The sequence below is a fragment of the Botrytis sinoallii genome, assembly GCF_014898435.1.
Source record: "Botrytis sinoallii strain Bc 23 chromosome Unknown BSIN_008, whole genome shotgun sequence".
NCBI classification, from domain to species: Eukaryota; Fungi; Ascomycota; class Leotiomycetes; order Helotiales; family Sclerotiniaceae; genus Botrytis; species Botrytis sinoallii.
The window spans coordinates 2029541-2057531 of NW_024066035.1; the positions used below are offsets into that span (position 1 = coordinate 2029541).

Below are 27991 nucleotides of genomic sequence, written 5' to 3' on the forward strand. Positions count from 1 at the left end.
CCCTCTATTCCTTTCTTATGCTTATTCTTTTCCTTTCAAGAAGTTCACACCAATAACCCCCTGATACTTCTTCAACAAACCCTCCAGTCTCCTCGAAATTCTCTCTGTCCCAAATTCCGCCCTCAAGTTCGTTTTCCTAGCGCTAACCACCGGACTCAACGGACTCGGCAATCTCTCCAATCCAGATACGTCAGTCAACGTATCAGGCGTTCCAGTTCCCGGTACAATAGTTTTCTTCGCTTGAAAAAGGCGTTTCACCACAATTATCTGCCTGGTAAAAAGTCCGCTCGATTTCTTTCCCGCGCTTTTTGCACTCGAGAATGAGAGTGTGCCAGTAGAAAATTAGATCGCGACGAAGACGTTCGGCTTCCAGACGTTCTTCGAGAAGTCTTTCGAAGGCGTGTGAGAGCTCGATTTGCCCTTGCGGAGCGCTCATGTGGGAATTGGGATAGTGTGTATGTATGTATGTGGGTTATTGAGGGGTAAGTGGTGAGGGGTACGTGGGAAGTCAGACTTGCATATGCATATGCAGGTACAATAAGATATGAAACTCCCGAAGAATGAAATGTAAGTGGAGCTCAAATATCATGCAGATAGATGTCATGATAAATTCCTCTCTATTTTTACATCAACCCTTCTTATAACTACCTCTTCCCTCCCTCAATTTCCTCAGTTTCTTCAAATTCTGCAACCAAACTTACAAAAACCCCAAAGGCTGGAAATGAAAATGCAAAAAAAAACCGCAAAAAGTTCATCGCGCCATCTTGAAGAATTCGCGAAAATTGCTCTGGAATGTAAAATGAAACACCCCCCCTCAAGTCTGCCACAAAGAAATATTTCCAAAAAGCTTATTAACCAATTATCAAGGAATTGATCGACGCCATACATTCCTCGGTCACAATGTGTTTGTAGCCGACGCAAAATTGTGTATCTTACAGGTTCTCATCTCTTTATTCTTTGAGAGAATCCCCTCAAGCCATATGGGTTTCTTTGAGGAACTTGACAGCTCCATCTTCGCAAAGGAACTCGAGTCGATCAAAGAGAAAAACTTTTCATAGAGCTATGGGGGGGTAGCTATATTATGCTGTGGTTTCTCCAATTACTTTTGCAAGCTCTTTTCCGTCTATATTTAATTTCTTAAACGTTTGCATCACTTTCACTTCTATCCAAAACCGAGGCGAGGATTTTTCGCCTATCCATCTCCAAGAATGTACTGCATTCCCACGCCCAACGAGATAGCTCCGCATCGGCAAACACATGCACAGAACGGCATGAAATGGCTAGTATCGGCACGTATTGCCATCCCGGGGAATTCGAGACGATGTTTAAGGACGGTGCAGAGTGCACAATCACGTGTATGTCACGCAAATATACTTCATTCCAATGAGCACAGCGTATAATATAATGAAGAAGGCTGGTAGACACCTGACCTGTTCATAAATATCCCCTCCTGGACATTTTTGTCTTGATTGCTTCATCACCTACATCATCGTACATCTGGCATTTGACTTGCATATTCTGCTTCTCCCTCTAGCCTATCATACTTGTACTTTTTCTAACTTTACCTGTATACTCAGGCACGTTCATACCTTACCACTCAGCCTCTTCACACCAAGCCCAACATGTCTCCTCCTCCGAATGTTGGAAAGTCATCGGAATTATTCACAAATAACTTTGACGAATTAGACAACGCGTTTTTCGACGAATTTATTACATTCAGTCCGTCCAATGATGCTGATGATGACCTTCCCCAGCCGAAATCTTCAGAAGACTCATCAGATAGCAAAGATCAAGATTCAGAGACACTACTAGGATCTTTACACGATGCTGATGCCCTGGACATTGAAGCCAATTGGCAAGGCGATCCATGGGTTTTCGCCCAAGTCTCAGCCTCACCAGACGGCACACAAGATAATCTTTTCTATGCAGAACTTTCTGGCAGAGCCGCAATATCTGACTCTGATCTTCTCAGCCTTGAAGATATCTCTTTGCAACCACCTCAAATAGAAGCATGGTCTCACCCATCTCTTCCAACAACACCAGCACCCGCTGCTTCAACTAGAAAGAAGAGTCGTGTTGAAGCACTTGCCAACACCTTGAAGAAAGTGAGCACAAAATCTGAGAAATCTCTCCGAAGTCCTATCCGAAAATCGCATAAAAATTCTTCAAATATGCCACGAGGCTCATCGAGTCTTGGAAAAATGAGTCGGGAAACAATGAGGAGAAAATTGACTTTGGATTCTTCGAAATTTGGTTTCAATCCTCAACATCAATCCCCAATGTCACCTCCACAATCGGCTAGAATGTCCAATGCTTCTAAAAATACCTCATCGTTGAAGAAAATTCAGAAAACAAATGTTTCTGAAGATTCATGGACCGGTATGCCGCAAGACTTACAATTCCCATCCATACCTACGGATTACAACACACCACTCTCAACACCCAACCTGGACAATAAAAATACACCAGAAATGAGATATCATCAATCGTCGTCAAATGGATCAATGTATCCTATAACTCCAAAATCTCAACAAGTATCAGCCTCATGGTCACATGTACCAGGGTCAAATTTCAGCTCAATTGGAGCCTCATCTGGGTACCCCGTTGAAGTAGAAGCTGACGGAAACTCTCTCTGGTGGAACCACGCGGCAACAACACCAATGGCACAACCTTCACCGAATACGCTTCACCGAAATTCTCAAAGGGCAACCAAAAACCTTGCTTTCCATTTGCAAAATGAACTTTCATATAATAGCAATGAAATGAACATGGCGCAAGGATTAATGATATCCATGCCAGAAAGTATGCCCCAACAATCATTCGTCGTAGAATCTTCCCCTATGCTTCAGCAAGGATACTTCAACACCAGTACCAATGGAGGAGGACCCCAACCTCACACACCATATCACACTCACAATGGAGCATCTCGAACACACTCGCATTCACACTACTCCCATCACTCCCCCTCATCCCGCAAGTCGCATCAACACTCCCATTCCCATCATTACTCCAATCCGCGACCCCGCAAAACTCGCACCGGATCCAGCGGGTCCGAATCGCCCTCTCCCAAATCCTCACCTACGTTCCACGTGCGAAAACAACGGAAATCAAAGAACAGAAATACATCTCCGCGAACACCTACTTCGGGACGCGGCATGGTGGATTTTGTTAATTATACGCCAGATGATAGTCGCAAGATATTGACTGGAGTAGCACCCAGTGGATCAAGTAAGACGAAAGCGAGACGAGAGAAAGAAGCAATGGAGAAGAGAAGAAAATTATCGCAGGCGGCGCTGAAAGCTATCAGAGCAGCGGGAGGAGATGTGGGAAGTTTGGTTGAAGAGGGATTGTTTGTTTAATTCTTCTAATTTCTTACCTTTAATTTTATTTTAATTGTTCATTTGGTTTTTTGGATGGGTCGGATTAGTTTTTGATTAGCTTTGGTGCCTGGGTTAACGGATTTTACTTAATAAATTGTATCCACGTAGCTTGAGAATATACATAGACCTAGATACCTATATAAATTGAATATCGGCATTGGTTGTTAATCTTTCTTTCTGATGTCTTTTGTGATCGTCTTCGAACAAGCTGCTGTGATGTTTGACATTGTCTGACAATGCCTGTGTGTATTCAGTCAGAAGTAATCGATCTCGCGGTTCATGGAAGAGCTAGAGAAATCTAGAAAAGAGAAATTAAGCAATCAATAATGCGACACAAAAAGAATGGATGAATTAAATTTATTCGAACCAGTACACATCATTCATTGGCTAGGTATCTCGGTATAGCTAACTAGTCTTTGTACACTCGTAGTTCAGACGATAGTTAGTTTTGCAATCTGAGTACAAAATCTACCTAGGTAGACAACAAAAGAAATTTTTACTCTCCAATATAATCAATCACCACAACAAGATGGAGCTTCATGAAGTATTTATGATCAAGGCAAGCAGAAATGATGCGGCGAAGTCGTAGAGACAGGAACATTTCTTAAGAAGGAAATTTGATGATATTACCGCAAGTGGTATTCATGAAGAATTTTGAAGGCGGGCGGACACTTGGGATTTTTGCCCGTCACCATCAGGAATGTTGAGAGTACTCAAACGCACACCTATATTGGAGAACGATTGAAAAATGGCTGTACATAAGTATGACAGATTATTTTTCCCTTTCTCTGAGAATGATTCTAGATCCTCTTGGTTTCTCCTATCAATCACGTTTCAAGATTATGTCTATCACATTTTTTTCAATTCAATATCATTGGTGTTGTTTACGATGAATGTCTCAACCCACTCTTGTACAGTGTACATTGGCGAAACATGCCACGAGGACTGAATCGACACCTTTTGGTGGATTTCAGCCCTATCAACGAACTATTGCATACGTCAAAACTAAGCTTCAAAGAACATGACTTTGATATTTTACTATTTGGATTCTCTTTGAGTGCCTCAAATTCCATGGCATTCTTCTGTACCAGAAATACACACCTTCTCTTTCCCAACTCCAATTCCAACCCCCAATCACATCAATCTATTCGCGATATCTGAAACGCTCACCAACCTACAAGGGTATATATGATCAGAGATTCAGTACGCGCTTATCCAGAAGTTATTTCTGTGCATACACATTCGATTCGCTTCCACCTTTCCTAATCCGATCTATTTTGAGATTAGATGTGGCGAAAATGAGAAGAGGTGATTGGTGCTATGTGGTATCCTTCACGTCTTTTATTGGGGGCGTCTAGGTTCTAAAGCGCTCTTGGCAATCCAGCCCCAGCTTTTGGGATACTTTCAGATGAAAGGTCCGGTTCGTCTGGAGGGACGGGTCGTGATACAACGTTGGGAGGGAGGGAAGGAAGTGATGACTTTCGACCAGGATTCTTAGCTCCGGTTGGCGATAGCAATGTTTGTTTGTACCTATGAATAGGTATCTTCTTCTAACTTCACTTTCTCTGTTTTCTCTGTTGGTGTCGTGAATGGTTTGTATATCTTATCTTCATATCTTGTACATCTTACATCTTACATTTACATATACAAACTTCAGCAAAAGTCCCGTGCAGCACAGCCCATTCACATACATATCAGAAGCTGGGGAGCTTATCGCGAGGTACGAAAAGGCTGTGCCGCCCACAGGAAAGCCAACCAAAACATACATTCGAAAAAAACGTTACATCTTTCGCATTCGTACAATTAGAGTTTGGTACTCTACCACGATCGTTTTAAAGCTTTTAGGCTTCCACCAAAGGGTGTTGAAATATCCAATTACCGAGGGCGAGTGCCTTTAGACCCGCTTTATTATTCTTCCAGGTATATTCACTCTGTATATATGAAAGAAAGCGTTGGTTCTAACTTTCTCGCAGCCTTGTCCCTCGAGCTTGATATTCGATATACATAGAAGTTTGAAATAATTAAAGAATTGGGTCATGGCAGAACATGAATCCGGGGAGATCCCTCAATCCCATCAATCTACATCACCCTCCTCAAAATCGAACTCAACACATCATATCACCTCAATTGGAAATCAGCGCCCTCCGAAAACAGGCACCCAGCATCATAATAGAAATCGATCTTCATTAGCATCAAAACTTTCACCTACATCAGAAGCTCCTTTTCTATCTAATGAGAGTGATGAGATTGATATCAGTCATGTGCCCTTATCTGCGCATATATTGACACCATCGGGTCCAATGGATACATCATCAAAACACAATCGAAGATCACTATTCTTACCAGAAACTTTCAAAGCGGGACTTGCATCTCCAACTCAGAAATCTTTCAAACTTTTCTCGAAACGTGCTAGTTCGTATAATCCATCAACCACAAAAACAGATGCAGATTCCAGCAAAGACACCACGAAGGGAAAACTCGCCCCCAAGAGATTTTCCCAAGGAAAATCACTCCTCAGCCATTCTCGAGATGCGTCTATACCAGAAGAAGAATTCGATCTCAATCTCCTTAGTGCCGCTATGCCAATGGCATACCAAGGGAAAACCATCGACAAAACCGCCAGCGCAGAAACCGAATCTGAAGATGCGCCCATGGTATCTCCCATGGCCATTCCTTTCGATCTCTCCATGTTCCACGAACCCATCCACAACTCCTCATTAACCCCTGCAATGCGCGAGCAGATCAATCGACAAGAAGCAGCGGGGATACTTACCGGCGGATTGGGCGCTGGTTTTACTCCAGATAGTACGATTACCAGCCACGATTTAATTGCAGAGAGTTCTCAATCCAGCAACGCAGCTTCTCGTCTCTCCCGTCGTCTAACTCTACGGAATGGTCTCACTCGAGCACCCACACTCAAAGATCTCGCTCAGAACGAAGCCAACAGACGCGGCGAGGTAATCGAAGTCATCGTGCAAGAACCCATCGATGTACCCGTTGATATAAGTTCCTTTGCTGGGCACACCGGAATGCACGAATCGAATTTCGATTTCAAGAGTATGGATTCTCTGCCCTCAACCATCAATAAAAACGCCACATTCAAAAGTTCCAACGTGGAAGTATTCTACCCCCAAGCAAACTGGAAGCCTTTTTCCATGCGCGCCCCCTACCTCACCGCACTCATCATCATCTCCGTGATCCTCGGTGCCGCAGAAGAATATCTCTATCAAAAATCGCGCAAAAGTCCTCTCTATTCCTTCACATCCGCATCTGCGATGAAGACATGGGATTATTTTTGTTTCAAATATCTGCCTACTCTCGTCGCCGTTATCTTTGGCGTTTTATGGCAAATCACCGATTTCGAAGTCAAGCGTCTAGAAGCCTATTATCAGCTTTCCAGAGAAGGCGGTGCGTTGGCCGCGGAATCAATTAACGTGGATTATATCACCTTTTTTAACGTCTTGCGTCCTTTTCGTGCATTACAGTTTAAACATTACGCTGTGGCTGTCTCGTCCATCGCGACTTTATTAGCCGTGTCTCTGGTTCCCACGCTGCAATCTGCAAGCGTGATATTAATCCCCAGTCGAGAAATCCGAAGAGCAGATCCAACGGTACTAAAAGGAATCGTGATTAGTGGTCCCTGGTCTCGCTTACTCAGTCTATCGTTATGGCTCTGTGCTATCTTTGGGTGTATCCTACTCTGGCAGCTGGAGCGCCGCCCCTCGGGTCTCGTGGCCGATGTCAAAGGAGTAGCTGGAATCGCTGCCATGGCAAATCGCTCGCATATCCTGATGGATTTCAAAGACATGGACACCGCGACTCCGGATATGATTCATCAGAAACTAAAAGCACATCACTACACCCTACGCAATTCTTCTCTCGCCCCATCAGACCAAATTCTCACCCAAGCAGATAAAGATAAATACGATGCCCACTCCCACGTTTCTCAAAATCCGCATCCACTATTTCTGCGTCTCATCGCCGGCATCCCATTCATAATCTCCATGTTCCTCTTTACCATCCTTATCCCCATCATCCTCTTCACCCCCGCCAACACCATCACCGACAAAGCCCCCTGGCTCCTCACCCTCGGCGCCGTCTCCATCAAACTCTGCTGGGGCAGTCTCGAAACCGCCATCCGCATGATCGAACCCTTCTACATCCTCTCTCTACGCCACGCCTCCCCCACCGCCCTCACCCTCGACTACACCGCCATGGCCTTTGGCTGGCTTCCCATCCGCGCTTTCCTCAACGGCCACTACCTCGTTGCCGTCGTAGGTCTCGGTTCTGTCCTCGCCGAAATCCTCACCGTCTGCGTCACCAGTTTCAGCACCGTCACCGGAAATGATTTCACATCTCGCTCCTCCTCTCCCAATACCCCCTCCAGCGGCGTCGACGCCGGCGAAGAAACCTTCGCCTCCTTCTGGGCCTCTTTCTTCCTCGCGCTCTCCATCCTCGTCTTCCTAATCTGCATCTCCATCCTTTCCTACACACGTCGACGCCATCCTTTTCTCCCCCGCCAACCCAGTTCCATCGCGTCGATTCTGGCGTTTATCTATCAATCCAATATGCTGTATGATTTTGTGGGCACCGAGAAACTCAACAACCGCGAAATGGAAGAGCGATTGGTGGGGATCGGGAAGAAATATGGCTTGGGCTGGTTTAAGGGTAGGGATGGGGAAATGCATTGTGGAGTTGATGAAGAGGAGTTGAGTGCGAGGTATTTGCATGGGCAGAATAAGAAGGCGGAGAGTGAGCCGTGGCGGGGAAATTGGCAGGATTATTAGGGGGAAAGGTGGATGGGATACATTTAACATGCGAGCACAGATTGGATAGTGAAATGGTCGTTGACGTGTTAGTGTTGTCTGGGTTGAGCGATAACATCGTGAGGTACAACGCTCGGTATAAATCGAGGATTTGATTTAATCGAAAGGGAAGAAGGCGGAAAGCTGCTGCTTGCTACTGGGGTTGTGAGAAAGGTTCGAGCGCCGGAACACACCGGACAGAAGTTGGTGGGGCGCCATTGGGGAGCTGCTCGCTAAAGCCGAGCTTAAATATAGGCTACATGATGCTACGCACCTTCGCTGTCGCAATTATCAAGTAGCACGAAACCGAATATTTGGTATTAATTTATAATTAGCTCAATTACCCTAAGCTATCCATAGTGTCTAGAGGGGAATAGAAGGCAGTCATATGCTGTACTTTGTTTACAATATCACATAACGGCTTCGAGTATATAAAGCCACCTTCTCATTCATAGTTTTTAATTCAACCCTCTTGCGTAACATGATTTGGACTTACCACTCTTCACAAGTAGAGGAGATGAAAATAAAGCACATTTGAAAAAGGACTTCAACAAAACTCATTCTACTATATGCTACTTCAGAAGACAATCTGAGACGCCTCAATTGGCACTGGATGCTTTGGCGACAACGTGGCCACTGAGATGTGTGGCCAGCCCATCTCATCAAAGTCCAACGTGACGTTCTGGGAGTATTGAATCTGGGTAGCGTCGAGCTTCACAATCGTGTTTGGTGGTATCACCATGTCCAGCTTCAATTCGAAAGAAGGAGAAACCACTATCTTTCCAGCTGCTTTCTCCTCTTTCCGTGCTTCAGACTCCACAACTCTCGTCTCTTTCTTGTCCCCAGAAAAATCACCTTCCGGCAGCAGAACATCGTATTCAACGGTTGAAATCCAATAATCACATCCGACATTGACGCCATGGGCATTAGGGCCTGGGTTTTGGCGGCCATCACGAATACCGGAACCTTGCAGGAAAGCGATGTTTGCTGTGCCACCGCCGGGAATCTTAGAAATTACAGGGTCGGAATGGATTGAGAAGAAAAGGTGTTCTCGGATATTTTTCTTCGTGCTGTTTTCGTTGAATTCTCTTAGCATCTGATTTGGATCTAGCATGAGAGATGTATTGAGTACGTCGCCGTCCCTGATCTCTTGCGGAATCCGCAGCTCATACTTCCTCTGGAAATTCAGCTGAGGGAAAAAGTCTGCGAAGGTGTTGACATCGCCCTGCATACCCATGGGGAATGGTAAGACTGAGATTGGTCTGATATCCGGGTTACCATGTATAGGACTATTCATGTCTGGTTCGAAGCCTTGGCAGTTGATGGCAGTTCCGTGTGGTATAGATGCTAGGCGTGAGATAGTACCTCGAAGGACCTCAGGCCTGATCTCAGTCGGTGGGGTCCTGAGAAACATGCCTGACTCGAAGTGAATTGGAATTCCTTCCTCCCGATCAGCCTGTCCTGTTTTGGGATTGAGCATGTCCTTGATCGTCTGCATGTATGGGACACCCTTCAAAATGACGTCTCGTTGCCTGCCCAAGCCTCGGTTGAATATGTCGCCAATGTCCGCCAAGAATTGTGTGTCCTCTTCGGTCACGTTGTACTCCAGAACGTTATTCCTTCTGTTGTTTCCCCAGGATGGGCGGAAGATCATGTTCAACCCAGCACCGTGGAAATCTCCAGTGAGCTTCGCAAGGATATTAAGTTCTCCAGGGACTGGATCATAGTCCTGGTCAGCTCCATCACTGATCGGTATGAATGATGCAGGGCCCTTGTTCACATCGGGCTCGATGTTGGGTTTTGGAGAGGTGAGCCCATCAACTTGCGTTAACTTGAACGAGGTCGGAACATTGAGATAATTGGTATCCCCGTTCATTTTGGGTGTTATGCCAGAGAATTTGATACCAAAGTTGAAGAGGGAACAAAAAGGTATATGGTCGATCTTGAGAAGGAGCAAATAATCAAGCCTAGTATTAGTATATATATACTGACTCCGCTCCCCCCTATCGGAACGGGACTCGGCTGCTCAATCGGTACCTATGGGTGGCTAATTACATCTCTTCAACCTACCCCACATACCCCAAGAGGGCCCGTGACCACTCAATGGGTGCCCCAACCCACCCGGTAGGTAGGTGAGCAGCCTAGCCTTAGGTACTGACTTGACTATCCAATCTTAAAATTCCGAATTGATGAGTTGTATGTACATGAAGCTGAGATGCCATGCAGATACCTCAGCCTCGATCCTGTGCATAAGTCAATAGCAGAACCCTTTCTCCTATCTGTCATATCAATCATATTTGTCCTATCATATAAAGCTATTGAAATATTGTATATCAAGCTGAAATCCCCTACGTCGATCATGTCTATCCGGTTGCATAAAGCTGTTGTAACGTCGTGGATCAAGCTGAAGGCCCCCTCTTCATCAATTGTATTTATCCGGTTGCATGAAGCTATCGAAATGTTGTGCATTTAGCTGAAGACCCCTCTTCATCAATATAATTGTCCAATTGTATAAACCTATTGAAATATTGTGCATCAAACTGTAGAACCCTATATAGATTAAATTTCTCCGACTGCATAAAACTATCGAAATTTTGTGCATCAAGCTGAAGGCCCAGCTCACCATTTGCGCGCCAACCTTCCTATCCGCGATTTTCAGTTCTCCAAAGATTAAAACGTGGTACCTTTCAACCAGCTCGTAAGCCGCGAAAGCGGGGTTAATGGTCAGATAATATAAATTAAATGTTACTTATCTCTATAAACGTGGGGTACATGGTAATACTTGATGATGTGTTTGACCTTGGCCCTACAATGCTAGAGCGTTTCACCCAATAAACGTTTTACTAATTGTGAGACTATGAGGTAAAAATGTATTGATTTAGATTCATCTGAAGAACTAGAATATAGGAAAGCAGCTGGTTTCCTTCCTCAATATTGTGGCAATAATCGGAAATAGAGCTCCGTAAAAGGGGATCTAAATCTAAGCTAGGGGTCGTCGGACCCTCCCGCGAAGTAAACTACGAATAGCCTCAGATCTAGAAATCTAGATCTCATACTAATCATAGTATCTAATTGTTATCAACTGCGGGGTAAGCCAGATCATCAATCATTACAATACACGGTACCCGTACAAGCTTGGAATTAGTGGTTATCCTACCACAGCCCTACACAAGAGACAAGCTGAAGAACACAGCATGCAAGAGAAGTCTCGGCTGACCTGAAGCCAAGTGTAGGGTTACAGTGCCATCGCGCCACGTGGTAGCAAAGGAACGTTGACAACAACTACTCTAATCATAAATGATCTTATTGGCTTATACTTGTTACGCCTTTTTCATGTGCTTTATTTTGATCATATTTACAATTATGAGTTTATACCAAAAAGTCCTTTTGCATTGCATATGTGATGCAACATGTGCTTCCACGACTCAGTTAAAGCGAAAATGAACCAAAGCGTCTATGAGAAACTGGCTCACGGCAAAAAAGCGTGCATACAGTAAAGTGCAATCTGCAGCGCCATCACAACGCTTCCCCGCTTCACAATTTAACCAACCTAGGGTGTCTCAACGGCTGTATCAAAAAAGCAATTGGGTCACTCGATCCGAGCCAATCTTCACTGCACACTTGATCCAATCCGCTCCCCGCATTCGATCCGGGCCGTTCTCTACTGCGGAGGGAGACTGGTAGAAGCTGAAAGAGAAGCGCCGAGATGTACGAGACGAAGTCGTGAAAAGGGACATAAAATTTCATTTATCATACAGACCATCTCCTCTTCTTTACGCCGCAGATTCTTACGAGCTCCTCAAGTCAAGCTCCTAGTCATTTTGCCATACTCACTACTTGAGTGCCGTCAATACAGCCTTCTCACACACCCGGGCCCTCAACCTTCGAAGCAAACATGGGCGACAAAACCGTCCACGGAGAATGGGCTCCAAAATTCCAGCTTGGAAATTGCGCTATTCACCTTCACCTACTACCGACTGGCAAGGTACTCTATTGGGGTCGACGCTCTGCTGTGCACAGCATGGATTATTGGACCCTCAATGAGCACAAAACCCACGTCTACATCTTGGATGTCGACACCCTAGAGAGTAAACGCACCGCTGAGGATCCGATGAACGAAGACGAGCTTTCTGTGAATCTCTTCTGTTCCGGGCACACGTTCCAGCCAGACGGTACCTTGATCATTTTTGGTGGACATGTCCTGGATGGCTTCGGGGAAGACCAAGCTTGTGTTTACGATCCCTTCCAAGATAGGTGGACGGTAATGCCTATGATGGCTGCAGGTCGCTGGTATCCTTCTGCTATAACTCTGTCTGATGGGAGAGGCCTCGTTGTGTCAGGCAGCTCACAAGATGTCACAAACCCTGTGATCAACCTGGTCCCCCAGATTTGGGACTCACATTCCAGTACATGGGGCATAGTCCAAACGCCTCTGGTTGATATCTTCGCTCTTTACCCACGGCTTTACCACGTTCCAGACGGAAGAATATTCATGGCGGGCCCATTGAGAAGCTCTCGTTTTCTGGATTTGAATGCTCATGGTGGCCATGGTGAATGGTCGAGCGATGCCGATTCGCCATTCCGCAATGCAGGTCAGCGCGAGTACGCCGCTTCAGCTATGTATGATAGTGGCAAGATTCTCTACGTTGGTGGTGGAGGTGGTGATAATGTTCCTCCCACCAATGCTGCAGAGATCATTGATCTGAACGACCCAAAACCACGCTGGGAATATACGACTGAAATTGGCCACGGGCGCCGACATTCCTTTGCTACCACGTTGCCCGATGGCACTGTGCTTGTGACTGGAGGAACCAAAGGGTTAGGCTTCAATGATTTGTCTACGGGTCAGCCCGTACATGAGCCTGAGCTGTGGGATCCTACTACTACAGAATGGTCTACGATGGCCCCGGAGGACGATGATCGCTGCTACCACCACACCGCACTACTATTACCCGATGGCAGAGTTCTTTCAGCTGGTGGTGGGGAATACGATCCGGACAATCAAAAGAGACCCAACGAGCCTAAACACACTCTAATCACCGGCCAGATATTCAGCCCACCTTATTTGTTCAAAGGCGAACGACCCACCGTCAGTAAACCGCCAGAGGTTATCGAATATGGCCAGCAATTCAAAGTCACAGTCGGTGAACACGATGTGATTGGCAAGGTGAGCTGGACACGGCTTGGATCTGTCACTCATTCACACAACATGAACCAATCGTTCCAATTCTTGAGATTTAAAACCAGTGGGACAGAAGTCACTATAGAAGCGCCAAAGAATCACCATTTGGCTCCACCAGGTCATTACATGCTCTTCCTTGTGAGCAAGGAAGGCGTACCAGCAGTGGCGCCTATCATGCTGCTCAGACCGGACGTTGAGATACCTGTACAACCACAACTGCCCCCTGGGGTATCGACACAAAATGCAGTTTTGGAGAGAAACATCGGCGTGTCCCTTGAGATGCGCAATCAGAAGGTCGTCTCAGAACAGGAGGGGCCACCTGTCATTGTTGGTCTTACGCCCACGTGTCCCTACGGTCTCGGTGCTTGCTGGGGCGGAGCTTATGAAGCCCTGAACAACATCAATGATATCAAGACCGTCCTTCCAAGACCCAATGCAACCATCTCCGTTGCCTTTGTTTACCTTCACGACGACATTCTGCCCGATATCAAAGTGTGGAAGAAGGAGCTCTTCGAGGTCGACGGTGGCACGTACAATATGCGCGGTATTGAGATGACGCTCACTGGTGTAGTTAAGGTTACCAAGAACGGCACGAAACTAACACTAGCCGGTACATCGACAAGATCTGAAGTGGTTCTTAATCAGTTCCTAGCAGGTAGCAAGCTCGAATGGGATAACGTGGCGAAGGTGCCCAAGCCACTTACCAAGGAAGAAGCCAGCGCATATACCCGGCTATACCAGACAGTAGTCTCTCATCCAGAGGGATTGTCGCTACAGGTGACTGGACGGCTGCAAATGGACGAGAACAACAAGTACTCTTTGGATGTGAAAGACTTTGTGGAACCTTCAAAATCCGGCTAGGGCCACACCGCATAGGCATTGGTGTTCTTCATTTGAATCAGAGTTATACACCATGCAGCTTTTATGATTTGGCAGGTTGATTTTGGTCGTCCAAGGCAGTGTTACGATATGCTTTCGGGAGTCACGTGGAAGGGTTCATATTGAGAGCGACAAGTAGTAGATTGAGATCGGGGTAGTCGTAATTAAACAAAAGAATTACTATTTGAGTTAAGTATGAAACTTTATATAGTATGCGCGAATAGTACGTGCTGGTCATGTGACTATAGGTCCCCTTCATATAATATCAGAAAAAGCAATCAATTCCTACCAACTCAACATCCCCCTATATTATAAAACACGATCTTATCCTCTCATCCCTCTCCTCCACCGAAAACACTACATCTACAATAACACATCTACAATATATACAAAGAACTACTCTATAACCCTATCACCTTTCCCTCTTTTACAATATCTCTCTGAATCATAACCTTATAAATTCCCCATATCGATTCGATCTAGATTCTAATACTTTTACTCTCTTTATATTATTCCATCTCTATTATTCTTCATGAAAAATTTCATGCTCGGTCTTCTTATAGTAATTTCACTCCTTCATTTATTCATTCCATCTATTAATCATATCACAAACACAAACTGTCTTCTCAATTTACATTGATCTTTACATTATATTATTCATAAAAATAAGAAAAATCACATCCTTCCCTTCCCACAAATTGCCATCACCAACATGATCTCCCCCCCTTCCCCCCCCCTCCTCCCCTCCCTCTCAACCCTCACAAAACCTTCAACCCCCCATCTCCCCCAGCCCCCAGTCCATCAATTCCCTCCCCCGCATTCCCTCCCTTACAATCCCCCTCTCTTCCACCCTCCCCCTACTCCTCCTCCTCGCATCCAAATAAACCATAAACTCCCTATAACTCTCCGGCAAAACCTGCACCTCCCCCTCCACCTCAAACGTATAATTAAACTGTCCCGTCGGTTTCGTTTCTCCATGTTCTACATTTTTAACCTTCGTATCTACTCTGATCTGCACCCTGGTTTTCTTTCCTTTCGCTTTCCCTCCCTCTCCATCATTACTCTCCATCTCCCTCTCCGTCTCCGTCTCCGCATCTCCCTCTCCCCTCACAAGCGGCCGATCCCCATATGCCAGCGTAGCACTCACATACAGCACACTACCTACTGGCACGGGATTCTCAAAAGTACTCGGATCCAGACCCAGGAAAATAGGACGCGAATGCGATATAGCCGATGCGCAGGTGAAAGCGAGTTCGAAGGTGGATTTGAGGAGGAAACCGCCGAAGATCATGAAGTTGTGGCGGTTGCGGTATTGGGGTTGCATGATTTGGACGGATTGGATGGTGGAGTTGGACATGCGGGTGCAGGTTTTGGGAAGGAGGGAGGGGGTGTTGGGGTCTAGGGAGGTTAGTGGGTTGGTGTGGTGGGGGAGTAAAAGAGGTAGAAGTTGAAGTTGATGACGAGCGGGGTAGAGGATGAAAGGGTTGGTGGAAAATGGCTGGGGTAATTTAATCAAAGTATAAGAAGATCAAAGGAACTTTCCCTCCTTGTTCTTTCATAACAATCCATCAAAATGAATATCACGCAACCACAGATCTTCCATCTTCATTCCCCCCCCCCCCCCCCCAACCTACTCGAATTCAAGCAAAATTCTTCAACACAAATGGAAAAAGAAAGAGAAATGAAATGAATGAAACGAAAAGAAAAGAAAAGAAAGAGAGAAGACACAAATCCAACATACCATGATAATCCAACGTCTTCAACCACAACCTATGAATCAAATCACTCTCCTCATCATCCGGCTCCATACTCCTCAACCCCCTCCCCAACTCCCTCTTCTTCTTCTCATAACTCTTCCTCCCCCTCTCAAACCAACCTTCCTCCACTTCCCCCTCGGGCCTCACCCCCGCAATCCTCACCGCCTTCTTTGTCACCGGATCTAGCGACACCATCGTGAAGGCACATTCCATGAAAACATCTTCTTTCCTCCTCGGTTGATTTTCCTGTCCCGCAGACGGAACTTTGCATACTTGTAGCGAGACTTCCATGCTGGAGCGCCCGGTGGCAAAGGTCACTTGGCCGGATAATTCGAGATCGCAGATTTCGAGGAGGGGTCGAGAGAGCGTGATGCGGTCGACGGCCGCGGTGACGGTCATGACGCGATCGCCGGTGTGTTTGTAGGAGATTACTCCGGCGAGGGCATCGAGATCCTGGTGTGGGTGTTGGTAGGTATATTTTTTCTCCTTTCCTATCACGCATCTCATCTCCTTGCTCTTTATGAGTTCTCACAAACTTTTTGTAAGACTCTTCTTAACCCTCCTCCCTCTTCCCTCCCATCCCATCCCAACAAACAAAAAACAAGAAGAAAAAACTCACCATAAAAATAGCTCCCAATCTAATATGTCCACTCGCCGTGATATAATTATCCAAAAGCCAAGGATCGCTCGCCAATGGTAAAATCTACAAAACCACATTATTAGCATTCAATTAACCCTCTCCCTACCCCCTCTCCTCCATAATTTCTTGTCGTGAAGAAAATAAAATCCTCAACAACCCAAGACCATCAACCTCCTTCCATCATATCAGATATCAGATATCAAACATCAAATCTCACATGACCTCGCACCATCTCCTCTTCTCCCCCTCTTCATTTCCCCCTTTTCCAAACTCAATTCCATCTCTCATCTCATCCCATCTCATCTCATCCCATCTCCCTACCACACAATCCCCCACTCTCCACTCCACTCTCCACTCACCTCCCACCCCTCCCCCAATGTCCCAATATCCCAAAACCTCATACACAACAGCCAAAAAAAAAAAAAAAAAAAAAAAAGACTCACCACCCTATGAAAACTATCCCCCATCCTCTTCATTTGCAATTCCTCTCCCTCACCCCCTTTTACCTTCCCCCCCTCCTTCCCCACCCCCACCTCCTCTCCCCTCTTCCTCTTCCCCTCCTCCCTCCTCCACGCCTCAATAAACGGCACCCTCGTCCTCATCGCCGTCAACTCCCTATAAACCCCATCTGTCTCGCACCTCTTGCCCATTGAAAACCCTCTCATACCCCCACTCCTCACCCAACCACTTCTCACCCCATTTCCCCCTCGCCCTAGCGATCTCATCGCAATCGGGAGCTTGCATCGCGTTCCAATTAACCTTGTGCTTGTGCTTGTCATTTTTGTTTGGGATTAAGGTGGATTGATTTTATTGGGAGGGGGGGGAGGGAGGGGAATGGAATGTGGGAATGGAAAGTAGAAAGTAGAAAATAGAAAGAAGAGACAAGGGTAGTGGTGAAGATAAAGAGTAAAAATGAAGATGATGATACAATATCTATCGATCAATCAGCTAGCCAGCCAGCTAGCTAGATAAATAGGTAGATAGATAGCCGATCAATATATCAATTATTTTTAAGTATCGTATTGTATCGTATCGCAATATATCGTATCGCAATATATCGTATCGTAACCTATCATAAAAGATGTCGAGTATCGAACTCTTCAATCAATCAATTCAATCAAAGTTACACAATCAAAGTAACACAAACAAACAAATCCATCCATCCATACCTCTCTAATGTACCCCCCACAACTCGGCTATCCATGTTCCCTCAACCTCAACCTCAACCTTGCTACGGAAAAATACGGGATTGGAGATTGGATTACCAGATACATAGCCGGGAAAGCATTTATGCTTGCTTGCTTGCTCACTCACTTGCTTTCTGATGACCACATCTACTCGTATATAGATATATATATTCTTAAATCCCATTTACTAGGAATCAATTTACAATTTTTACAATTTCACAATCCTCACAATCAAAATCACACACCCAAAAAATCCAAATCACCAGAGTAAAAAAAAATTGTATCAAGAATTATTCGATATAAACCCCTCCTTAAAGCCCAAACAAAACAATCAAAGCCCACATAATTTTCCCACCCAAGTAACACCTTGCCTACGATAAAATAATGCATCCAGCTTCTCGATACCCTACCACCTAAAACTTCCTCTTCTTATATGTACCTCCTTGTTTAGGTTGACTTCCATAAGGTCTCTTCTTCTGCGCGGTATCCTTCATTCCAGCCGAGATATTTATGTCGACTCTTGGAGGAGCATCGAATCCAAAACTCTTAGCGACCTTGATCAAATCCAACTTTCCAACATCAAAAACACTGCGGAGGGAGTGACTTGCGTAGGCTTGAAGATAACTCTTGTAACCTTCCTTGGCGCTCTTATTTAAATAGTAGTTTTGTGCGATTAATTTCGAGAGTTGACTTTGGATGTTGACGATTTTTGATGCTGGGAATTCGAATTCGACAACGGGAATACGGGCAGTCTTGAGATGAGTAAGGAAACCGACTTCGGATGGTTGAAGGAAGAGAAGGGAACGTCCCTTTCCGTTGCTACCTCTAGCAGTTCGACCGACACGGTGAATATAGTCTGTTGGGTCATCGGGAGGATCGAATTGAATTACCCAGTCTACATCAGGGATCTATTGAGAAAATATTAGCTTTGTCGGTCGAAATAAATCGGGCAAGAAAACTTACATCAAGACCTCTAGCTGCAACATCTGTGCAGATAAGTGTACCTTGTTTAGCATTGCAGAATTCAAAAAAGGTATTTGTACGTTTTTGTTGCTTCTGTTTGCCATGCAAGTCGAGAACTGGTAAATCGATATAATTGAGAAGTTCGGCATGATATTTAACACAAGCGCAACTGGAGAAAAAGACAATGATCTTCTTCTTCAGGTTGCGCTTGAGGAAAGAGAAGAGTAAGAGGAATCGTTTATCGGAATCGCATACGACGTAACCTTGTTCGAGACCCTCAACTGTACTGTGTTCCTTCTTGTTATCGACATTGATGTAGAGAGGTCCTGGACGAAGGGAAATTCGCGCGAGATCTTCGACTTTGGTAGTTTGTGTTGCGGAAAAGAGCATGGTTTGACGATCATCCTTTGGTAAAACCTTGACGATTTGCTTCATCTCATCTTCGAAACCAGCTTCCAAAATTCTGTCTGCCTCATCGATAACCAATGCCTTCAAGTTCTTGAAAACAAATCCTTGCGTATTTTGTAAATGATCGAGAAGTCGTCCTGGTGTAGCAATCAAAAGATTGACTCCCTTTGCCAATTTCTCCGCCTCTGCTCTTCGATTTGCGCCACCCATAACAATACCATAAGTTTGCGAATGGTGAGCCATGATTTCCCTCGCGACTCCAAAGATTTGCAATGCCAATTCTCTCGTAGGTGAGACGACGATAACACCGGTACCATTTCTTGGTTTGAATCGCAAAGAGTGTAACATCTCAACCGCAGGAATCAAGAACGACAATGTTTTTCCCGAACCCGTCTTTGCAGCACCGAGCACATCTCTTCCTGCCAATAGTGGTGGAATACCTCTTCGTTGAATTTCGGTCATCGTCTCAAATTTCATGTCTTCGACGAGGGCCTTCATGGTTTTATCAGAAAGGTTAAGTTCTGAGAACTTTTCGACCGACGACGCATCTCCGACATTTGGTAAAGTCAAGTGCTTATTCTCGTCCACCTCCACCTCTACATCGCTTTGATAATCGGTCGTGGAGCCCATTTTGAATGTCGATAGTGATTTCGTGCAGTAAGATTGATATGGATGCGAAGTCAAACTTGACGAAAGCGATTGAAAATTATTTTTATACGCTAAGAAGTTGAGATAAGAATTTGCATTGGGGCTTATCCATTGGTCGAAGTTTAATCCACAGTTAATGTGAGATTTTGAGTGAGTCACGTGAGTCTAGGATTCGACCTTCTAGACATGCTCGAAGCATGTCCCTGAGATACTAACGTTCCAATTCACATTACAAATACAAATCGAGACATCATATTTTCCTATCCTCATATTTCCCTTGTCTCTTCTCCTCTATAGATCCATGACCCCTTCCGCAGCCCTTCCCCTTTCACAAAATTAAGAACAGAAGATCATTCAGATCAAATTATTCATGTTCTCATCCTCATTCTTATTCTCATACTTCTTGCAGTTGATCGTTGGTTGTAATTGTGTGTGTATTGTGTATTTGATTCTTTTATACAAGTTTGTTTCTTCTCCCTCCTATCTCGAATCCACTCATCACCTATTCATTCACCCACCTATCCCCCCCCTCTTCTCTCTCACCTCCTCCCCAGCCTCCGCTCTATTCCTTTACTTAATCCCCTCCTTCAAATCCATCTATCCCTTCACATATATCCACCACTTCAATCCACACCTCTATCGACATCTCTCCCATATTCACCATTCATCCACCATATCACCTCTTCCTCACCATCCAACAAGCACAAATGAAACAGACCAATTCAATAACCTCCCTCCGAGTCCCATTCCCAACACAAGAAAAAGCCCAATTGCAAGACTGAACCAAAAAGCAAAGCAAAGATAAAGAAAATCCACTCTTGAAAAGAGTACTATGTCACTTAAGACTTTATGATCCTAATGCAAAAAAAAAAAAAAAACGAATCGAACAAGAGAATTACAAAATAACACCTTCCAACCCCATAAGATTTCCTCTTTGATGGTGTTTGTTTTACGTGTAAACACGTTCCCCCAACTACCATCTATCAGCCAATATATTTCAATTCTCAACGCCTTTTTATGAAGCCCCTTCATTAATGATCATAACCTGCTCCACGTTGCCAAGGACTGTTGTATTGATTAGCTTATGTCCATATCTTGAATTCATCATAAAACTCTTACCTAGCATTGCTCTGGTTCTGATTCTGTGGTCTGAACCCCCCTGGTGCAGGACTACCACTATTTTGTGATCTATATCCCGTCGACAAATTAGATGTCGATTGGTTATCTCTATATGGAGCTGGCGATGCGTTGTTCGATCTATCATTTCCATACATCAAAGGAGCATTGCTGTTTGGTCGTCCATCTTGATAATTTGGTGGTGGACCACGCGAGCCAGTTGCTGGGAAAAGAGGAACCGAAGGATCGATAGGTGAGTTAGGTGCTTCTCTAACAGATGGGTTCGTATCTCTATATGCTCCTGTACCGGCTGAAGAAGGTGGAAGTGGCGTGTTTGCTGGGTTTCTCATGGAATCCGAGGACCATGAATCGTTGTCATCATCTAAATCGAGGTTGTGTTTGTACCCAGCTTTATCGCCTCTAGCAGTAGCTCCCAAAGCATCCAACTCGGTAGTCAAGCCAGTGTTTGACTTAATGAATGATGCACGATCGTCAGTCATTGGCAAGTAACGACTGTCTGGGTTCTTGCGAACAAAGGCGTAGATCGTAGCAAGTAAAACAAGAATGAGAAGAACCAAGGAAAAGACTGCGTTGATGATGAAGAAGACAACCCCCATAACACCAGTGACGATACCTGGTTGATTGAAAATATCCGTGAAAACCAAAAGGAAAATAGTGTTTAAGAAGTTGATAGCACAAATGGCGATGTTGAAAGAATTGGTACTTCTGTCCATCCATGGTCGAATGACGCTAGCTCCAATTAAAGCCGCTGCTTCGATCAAAAGAAGAGCAATAGCTTGGACGGTAGATGCGTTTTGTCCAAATGCGATGAACATTCCCTTGATCAAAATGTAAATCAATGTGGGGAGGATGAAATAGTAAGCCGTTGCTCTGAATTGGACGTAAAGGAAACCCCATTTGTTGAGAGCCGAAGGATCAGAGTAGAGAATGTAAGCTGGATTCTTGTGCATCAAAACCGATCTTTTGGCGATTCGAACAACTTTCATAGCTGCCCAAGCGAGAGTACCTGTCATACCAAAGAAGAAGAAAATGGCCAAAACGATCTCTGCGGGCGAATCATTTTGGGTGAATTCCCAAAGACATAAAATAGTCATCTGAGGGTATCCGATAAGAACCATGCGGAACATGATACCCTTGAGAACAGTAAACCATCCATTACGGAAATCTAGGAACTTATCAGACTTCATCCACTTCATTCTAACCGCAAGTTCACAGAATCCCTTGAACAATGCAACAAATAAAATGGTGAAAACAATGAAAATACAGAAGAAAGCAAGACCAGTCAAGAATAAATTGGTCGATTCGATACCGGCACGGAATGCTACTCTCTTAATACCTTTGACGAGATACGAACCAGTTGTTGTAGTGGTATCGGCTCGTTTCGTCAAGATTTCGTGTGCTCGAGTAAGAAGTTTGATGGTGTGTTCGACTGATCTCTTTCCCATAGAACGTTTCTCGACTTGAACGGAGGTGGTGGTTAAAGTGTTCAAGAGTGTGGCTGGAGTTCCACCAGTCGACTTTTGATACCAAGTTGCAATGCTTTGCATGAAATCAACCTCGATTATACCCATAGTCCAATCAAAGTTTTGAGTCCACGATTGAACAATAGGTGGAAGAGGAACCGCAGTGAGTCCGATCATAGCTTGGGCTTGGAAGTATCCAAAGAGTGACAAGGCGTTGGATGCTACATGAGCAGCAGTATTTGAATGACCCAATCCAGATGTTACAGCAGAAGCGACCAAAGCCAATCCAGCGATAACAGCAGTTGCCCATCCTACACCCTTTTGATCGACGGTTTGTCCGTTTGATAATTGGGCTTCGACACATGCCAGACTAACGTCTGGGTTCGCTGTACCATTGATAATAACTTTAACATTAGCATCCAAATCCGGTACTCCGTATGCGATTGATGGAATACTATCAACGGTAGATTGAGGGACCACAAGGTTAGATTTAATATCGATTTGACCGGTACTCATTGGGCAGAGACCAGAGATTCCAGCAGTACATGGATCGATGACCCTATTTAAAATGGGATAACCATAAGCCGTGACTTCAACATCGAAAGTAACATTTCCTTGAATCGAAGAAACACCAACTACGTCGAATGTGAAGGTTAAATTATCAGGTGTGAAGATGACGTCGAACAGTGTTGCCGTGAAACTCGAGTTGTCCTGACACGCGTTCAAGGACTTGGATTCAATTAATCGAGTGGATGCTGATGCGACCGATAAGAGAGTAAGAAATGAAGTCAGCAAGACCCATGGTGATGATGAGAATGTCGGTCGCATATTGAAAGATCGCAATATTAAACGGAGCCTATGAAGGCTTTAATGTAAGAAGAATGAAGTCCGTAACACCCGAAGCCTTTTTATTGTGCAGAGAGGAAGCCTTGTACTGAGTGATGAATTGTGTGTTTCCTTGGTTCAATGTTTCCCTTGATCGCAACCCCTTTGTATATGACCTTCTTTCGATGGGATAATTCAATTGATTGATCGTGTTGGTAAATATCGTAATGGGTGAATGAGGAATGGTTTCGTCACTGTTTCTTTCTTCCAAACTCCAAAAAGGCCGACAAAGATTCTATTATTGAATCATTGACAGACTTGGAATGATTAGCGACCGTAAGTAATTTCGTAGATCCAGCTCACGAGGGATTTTTTTTGTTGATAAACGAGGGAAAATGTATCTCTGCGAAAAGAGATGGAAATGACGACGAGGAGATTGTCGGAAGAAGAGAGAAAATAACGAAAGGAGGTCGACGACTAGGTTGATGACCTGGGTCTGTTGGTGGTCGTCGATTTGGTGAGATGTAGGAGGTAATTTTGAGGAGTGGGTGGTAGTAGTGGTGGGTGGTGGAGGTTGATGAAAAGGTTAAAAAAAGAGGAAAATGAAATGGAGGAGAGGCGGAGGAGGATGGAGGTGGTGGTGGAGGCGTAGTATTTTGGTAGTAGGTAGGTAGTGAGAGGTAAGGTGATAGTAGTAAATAGGTGTCGTGTAGTGAGTGAGGTAAGATAAAAATAAGAATAGTAAGAATAGTAAGAATACGGTAGTGAATGAGTGAAGTGAAAGATAATAAAGTTTCCAGGTTTATTAGTAAGGTTTTAGGTATGAGGATGAGGTGAGGTATGAATTAAGTGAATGGTCGAACTGTAATGTTTTTTTTTTTCTTTCCTCTCTTCCCTCTTCTTCTCTCTCTTCTCTCTCTCTCTCTTCTCTCTTCTCTCTTCTCTCTTCTCTCTTCTCTCTTCTCTCTTCTCTCTTCTCTCTTCTCTCTTCTCTCGTTTTGAGTGGTAATTTGTAATATGTAAGAGACGCCCAGGTGGTGACGAGTAAGCATTGTTATTAAAGGGAGGAATGAAGGGTCTGATACCCAATCAATGGATTGAGTTACTAGGCCGTTGAGCTTGGAAAATGTGTACCAGGTATCGTAGTCATAATGTCAAAGTAATGTACAGAGGCAATGCAGGCAATGTAGGTAATGTAGAGAAACCTCGTATTGGATATAATCAACAGAATAGCAAAATAGGTAGATTTGTACGAGTACGAGTAGGTACGAATGGATGAGGATGAGGATGATAGTATGACTATGAGTATCGGTATTGTGAATAAGAATAGGAATAAGAATCAATTATTATTTAGTGGTCAATCATTCCTGTTATTCATTCAATCATTCCTGTTATTCAATCATTCATTCAATCTTTCAATCTTTCATCCATCCATCCATCCATCCATTCCAGTTTCCAGTTTGATCTAATAAACTGACTACCAATTCAATGCCAGTTAATGAAAACTTTCCCAACCCGTGAATTCCGTATCATTCTCTCTCTCCTTCGTTCTCTCCTCTCCTCTCCTCCTTCACTCTTTCCGAAATTAAAGTGATGAGAGTGATTAATCAGAGGTGGCTGAGTTGATATTATAAGATTGGGATGAGATGAGAGGTATCGTACGCTGTTGTCGTATATTGCGTGTATACCTGTGTGTTGGAACTTTGGAATTCATATACCGGGTTGATTGGAGTTATGAAGGATGCATCGGATGGGAAAGGATTGCATCTACCGTATGTATGTATTACATCTATTACATCCACCGAATATACCCATCATGTATATTTTGTAGCAATACCAAAAAAAGATATAATTTAATACGAATCCCTTTGCAGAAAGACAAAGAGTATAAAAAGGAATCTCTTTTCCCATTTTCCCATCTTCCATTTGCCGTACAATTAGCTACGACCTTCTCACATCCTTTCCCTCTGTCTCTCATCCCTCTCCCTCTCTTCTCCCTTATGTAATAACTCACTCACCATCTCCCCTTGTCTAGACCCAATCTCCCTCACGGAATATGGGGATCTTTTCTCACAATCCCAAAAAAAACCCAGATTCCAGGGGTTAACATCAACAGGGCTCTCGCAGAAGGTACCTAGTAATGTATAAAATCACCCCCCCAAAAACAGGGGCAAAGATATGCAAGATTCAACGAAACTCTGGGCGCATGGAGATCTCTCCGAAAAGAACGGAGAAGGAAAAATGGATTGGAAATTTGGGTCCTTCTTGGGTAACAAACATATGGAGTATCTGTATCAAAGATCAAGAGCTTAGATAGATAGTGAATGGGAGAAATTGAAACAGAAATTGAAATTGTTGCGAAAGATTCTTTGTTGATGTGATGGGATGGGGAATGAAAGTCTGATTCAATGATTACGTGGATGACTTGTTAGAGTTTTGCTTCTCCTATGGATGGAATAGTAATACCTACTAGGTACCTATCTATCTACCCAGGATTCAATTCTCTAACTCCTCATCCGTCAGATATGGAATATGTAACAAAATACTCCCGACTGCAAACAGCTGAAGAGTGATATTGATTTCAGATGCGTATCGATCCATATGTCTTAGATATATATATGTGGCCACTAGGGAAGGAAGTAGCTGAAATCAAAATCACCTCAAATGAATCAAATGAACCCATCCATATTTATTATAATTTATCCCATTTCATTGGATTTCATTTCATCCAATAACTGGTACTTATTACCCCTCCGATACTTACTTAGGTAATTATCCTTCTCGTATTCTTCCAATCCTATCAAATCTCATTAATTAAATCTCCCTACGAGTAAACACCCCTCCGTTCATCTTGGCATTGTTTCTAGATTTCCATTCATACCTACTTATGAGCTAAATACTAAATCTCAAATACAATCCATCCAAACATCAAGTCTCTCCCTTCAATATCATATCAACATCATCTGATCTCCCATCTCACTCCATCTCACTCCATCTCACTCCAACTGATCACACTCCAACCTCTCAAATAGACATTCCATTCCTCAGCAGCAAACCCTCACAACATCATCACTTGCCACAAGCCATCAAAAACTAATAATCACATCACCATACATAGGTACATGACAGAGGTCTCCATCCGTATGCAACGCCTCATGCATCATGACATCCGTGTACTCCGTACAGTTCCGTTCCGGTTTCTAGACCAACCAACCTCGCCAACCAAACGCCTGGCCGGTTGGTCTATAATTATCTCAGCTAGATGCATACCTTGATATGTTGATAGAGTAGAGTATTGATTACAAACTCTGGTTTTCAGATATCGTAGGAAGGTAGGTAGGTAGTAGGTATCCAAAAAATGATTTTAAATCCTCTTCTAAAAGTTATTTTATCATCTCTATACTATCTATGCAGACAAAACACATCAAACCTATTAACTTGATTACAATATAATTATACCCAGTCATTCCAGCTCCAGCTCTCTCCAACACATCCAAAAATACCTATCCAAAGCAATAACCATCTCCCGTTCCAATCCATTTCTACCTCTACGATAATTCCCACACCCAAATCCATCGGCAGTTCCTCAATCCCCTCACTCAAACCTTACCATCAATCTACCCACCAACTTATCAAGATATCTAAGAATGTGCATACCAAGTACTCCGTACATATCTATCCATCAAATCCACAAGTACAAACGCACAAACAAAGAAAATAAAATAACTCAAATTACTCCTAGAACTAATATTCGCTCGCAGCACAGCCTCCTTGAGATGTTATTATCTCACACTAAATACCATAGGTACTCTACCTATCCTATCCTATCTTATCTATTCAATTCTCATACCAGTCCAGTCTAGTACCAGTACCGGTAGTTCCGGAAGCTTATAAGCAATTTGTAAATGATTTTATAATCGATTCGAGTCGAGTTCTTATGAATAAATATTCGCTATCTATTATAGATGGATAGATAGATAGATAAATAAATAGATATATAAATTCTTAATCTTTTATTTATAGATTCTATCTATCTATCTAGATATGCAAATATAATATAATATAATAATATACAAAATCAATCATATCTATAATCACACTCTTATTTACTCCCTCCCTCCTCCCCACCAATAAATACACCATCACATGACAAATCATCATCCCCAAGAGTCACCCCAAGAGTCACCCCCAAATTACGATAGTCGTCGATCAAACAACTCTCAAACCTTCAAACCCTTCTTTTTTTCTTCAAAGCGCATACGCATGCATATGGTGATATGGTGATATGGTCTTAAGAATTAGGTAAGATACTCCGATCTTTATATTGTGTTTGTTAAGGTTATATTGTTTCTGTGTTATGAGTAGAGAGTAGAGTAGAGTATGGTATGGTATGGTATAGCATATTTGATCTGATTCGATTTGATTTAATCTGATATTCAATCCGATTCGATTTGATTCGATGTGATCTGATATTCAACCCGATAAATCAATCAATCAATCAATCAAGAAACTCCTATCCTTCAGATGACCAAAGTACTATCCGCTCATCCATTCATCCATTCATCCATTCAACAACCTACTATCTAGGTACAAACCACCCTTAAATCAAGTGATCGAAGAAATCGTCTTCTTTCTTCTTTCTGTTCTATTCTTTTAAGTTTTACTTCTTTTCATCTTTTTTGGTTTTTTGGGGGTTGTAATTAGTAATTACTTGTAT

General features: G+C 43.8%; 8 protein-coding genes across 8 annotated transcripts; 3 read left to right on the top strand and 5 right to left on the bottom strand.

Moving 5' to 3' along the window:
• Nucleotides 1–21: 21 nt before the first annotated feature.
• Nucleotides 22–436, bottom strand: EAF02_005583 (uncharacterized protein; the record flags this gene model as incomplete). Its single annotated transcript, XM_038901631.1, has 2 exons — nt 22–271; nt 315–436. 2 exons carry the CDS (start codon nt 434–436, stop codon nt 22–24), a joined length of 372 nt encoding a protein of 123 aa, XP_038758971.1.
• A 1186-nt stretch (nt 437–1622) lies between these two features.
• On the top strand, nt 1623–3359 carry EAF02_005584 (uncharacterized protein; the record flags this gene model as incomplete). Its single annotated transcript, XM_038901632.1, has 1 exon — nt 1623–3359. The coding sequence occupies one exon, from the start codon at nt 1623–1625 to the stop codon at nt 3357–3359; it is 1737 nt and encodes a 578-aa protein (XP_038758972.1).
• Nucleotides 3360–5416: 2057 nt separating this feature from the next.
• On the top strand, nt 5417–8167 carry EAF02_005585 (uncharacterized protein; the record flags this gene model as incomplete). The annotated part of the gene is made up of 1 exon (XM_038901633.1): nt 5417–8167. One exon carries the CDS (start codon nt 5417–5419, stop codon nt 8165–8167), a length of 2751 nt encoding a protein of 916 aa, XP_038758973.1.
• Nucleotides 8168–8762: 595 nt separating this feature from the next.
• Nucleotides 8763–10061, bottom strand: EAF02_005586 (uncharacterized protein; the record flags this gene model as incomplete). The annotated part of the gene is made up of 1 exon (XM_038901634.1): nt 8763–10061. The coding sequence occupies one exon, from the start codon at nt 10059–10061 to the stop codon at nt 8763–8765; it is 1299 nt and encodes a 432-aa protein (XP_038758974.1).
• Nucleotides 10062–12080: 2019 nt separating this feature from the next.
• On the top strand, nt 12081–14228 carry EAF02_005587 (uncharacterized protein; the record flags this gene model as incomplete). The annotated part of the gene is made up of 1 exon (XM_038901635.1): nt 12081–14228. One exon carries the CDS (start codon nt 12081–12083, stop codon nt 14226–14228), a length of 2148 nt encoding a protein of 715 aa, XP_038758975.1.
• A 787-nt stretch (nt 14229–15015) lies between these two features.
• On the bottom strand, nt 15016–17422 carry EAF02_005588 (uncharacterized protein; the record flags this gene model as incomplete). The annotated part of the gene is made up of 4 exons (XM_038901636.1): nt 15016–15644; nt 15988–16456; nt 16623–16706; nt 17087–17422. 4 exons carry the CDS (start codon nt 17420–17422, stop codon nt 15016–15018), a joined length of 1518 nt encoding a protein of 505 aa, XP_038758976.1.
• An 821-nt stretch (nt 17423–18243) lies between these two features.
• EAF02_005589 (uncharacterized protein) lies at nt 18244–19831 on the bottom strand (the record flags this gene model as incomplete). The annotated part of the gene is made up of 2 exons (XM_038901637.1): nt 18244–18738; nt 18794–19831. 2 exons carry the CDS (start codon nt 19829–19831, stop codon nt 18244–18246), a joined length of 1533 nt encoding a protein of 510 aa, XP_038758977.1.
• Nucleotides 19832–20269: 438 nt separating this feature from the next.
• On the bottom strand, nt 20270–24172 carry EAF02_005590 (uncharacterized protein). The gene is made up of 2 exons (XM_038901638.1): nt 20969–24172; nt 20270–20914 (listed from the first exon to the last, which is right to left on the bottom strand). The coding sequence occupies exons 1-2, from the start codon at nt 23275–23277 to the stop codon at nt 20881–20883; spliced, it is 2343 nt and encodes a 780-aa protein (XP_038758978.1). The 5' UTR covers nt 23278–24172; the 3' UTR covers nt 20270–20880.
• Nucleotides 24173–27991: the final 3819 nt, after the last annotated feature.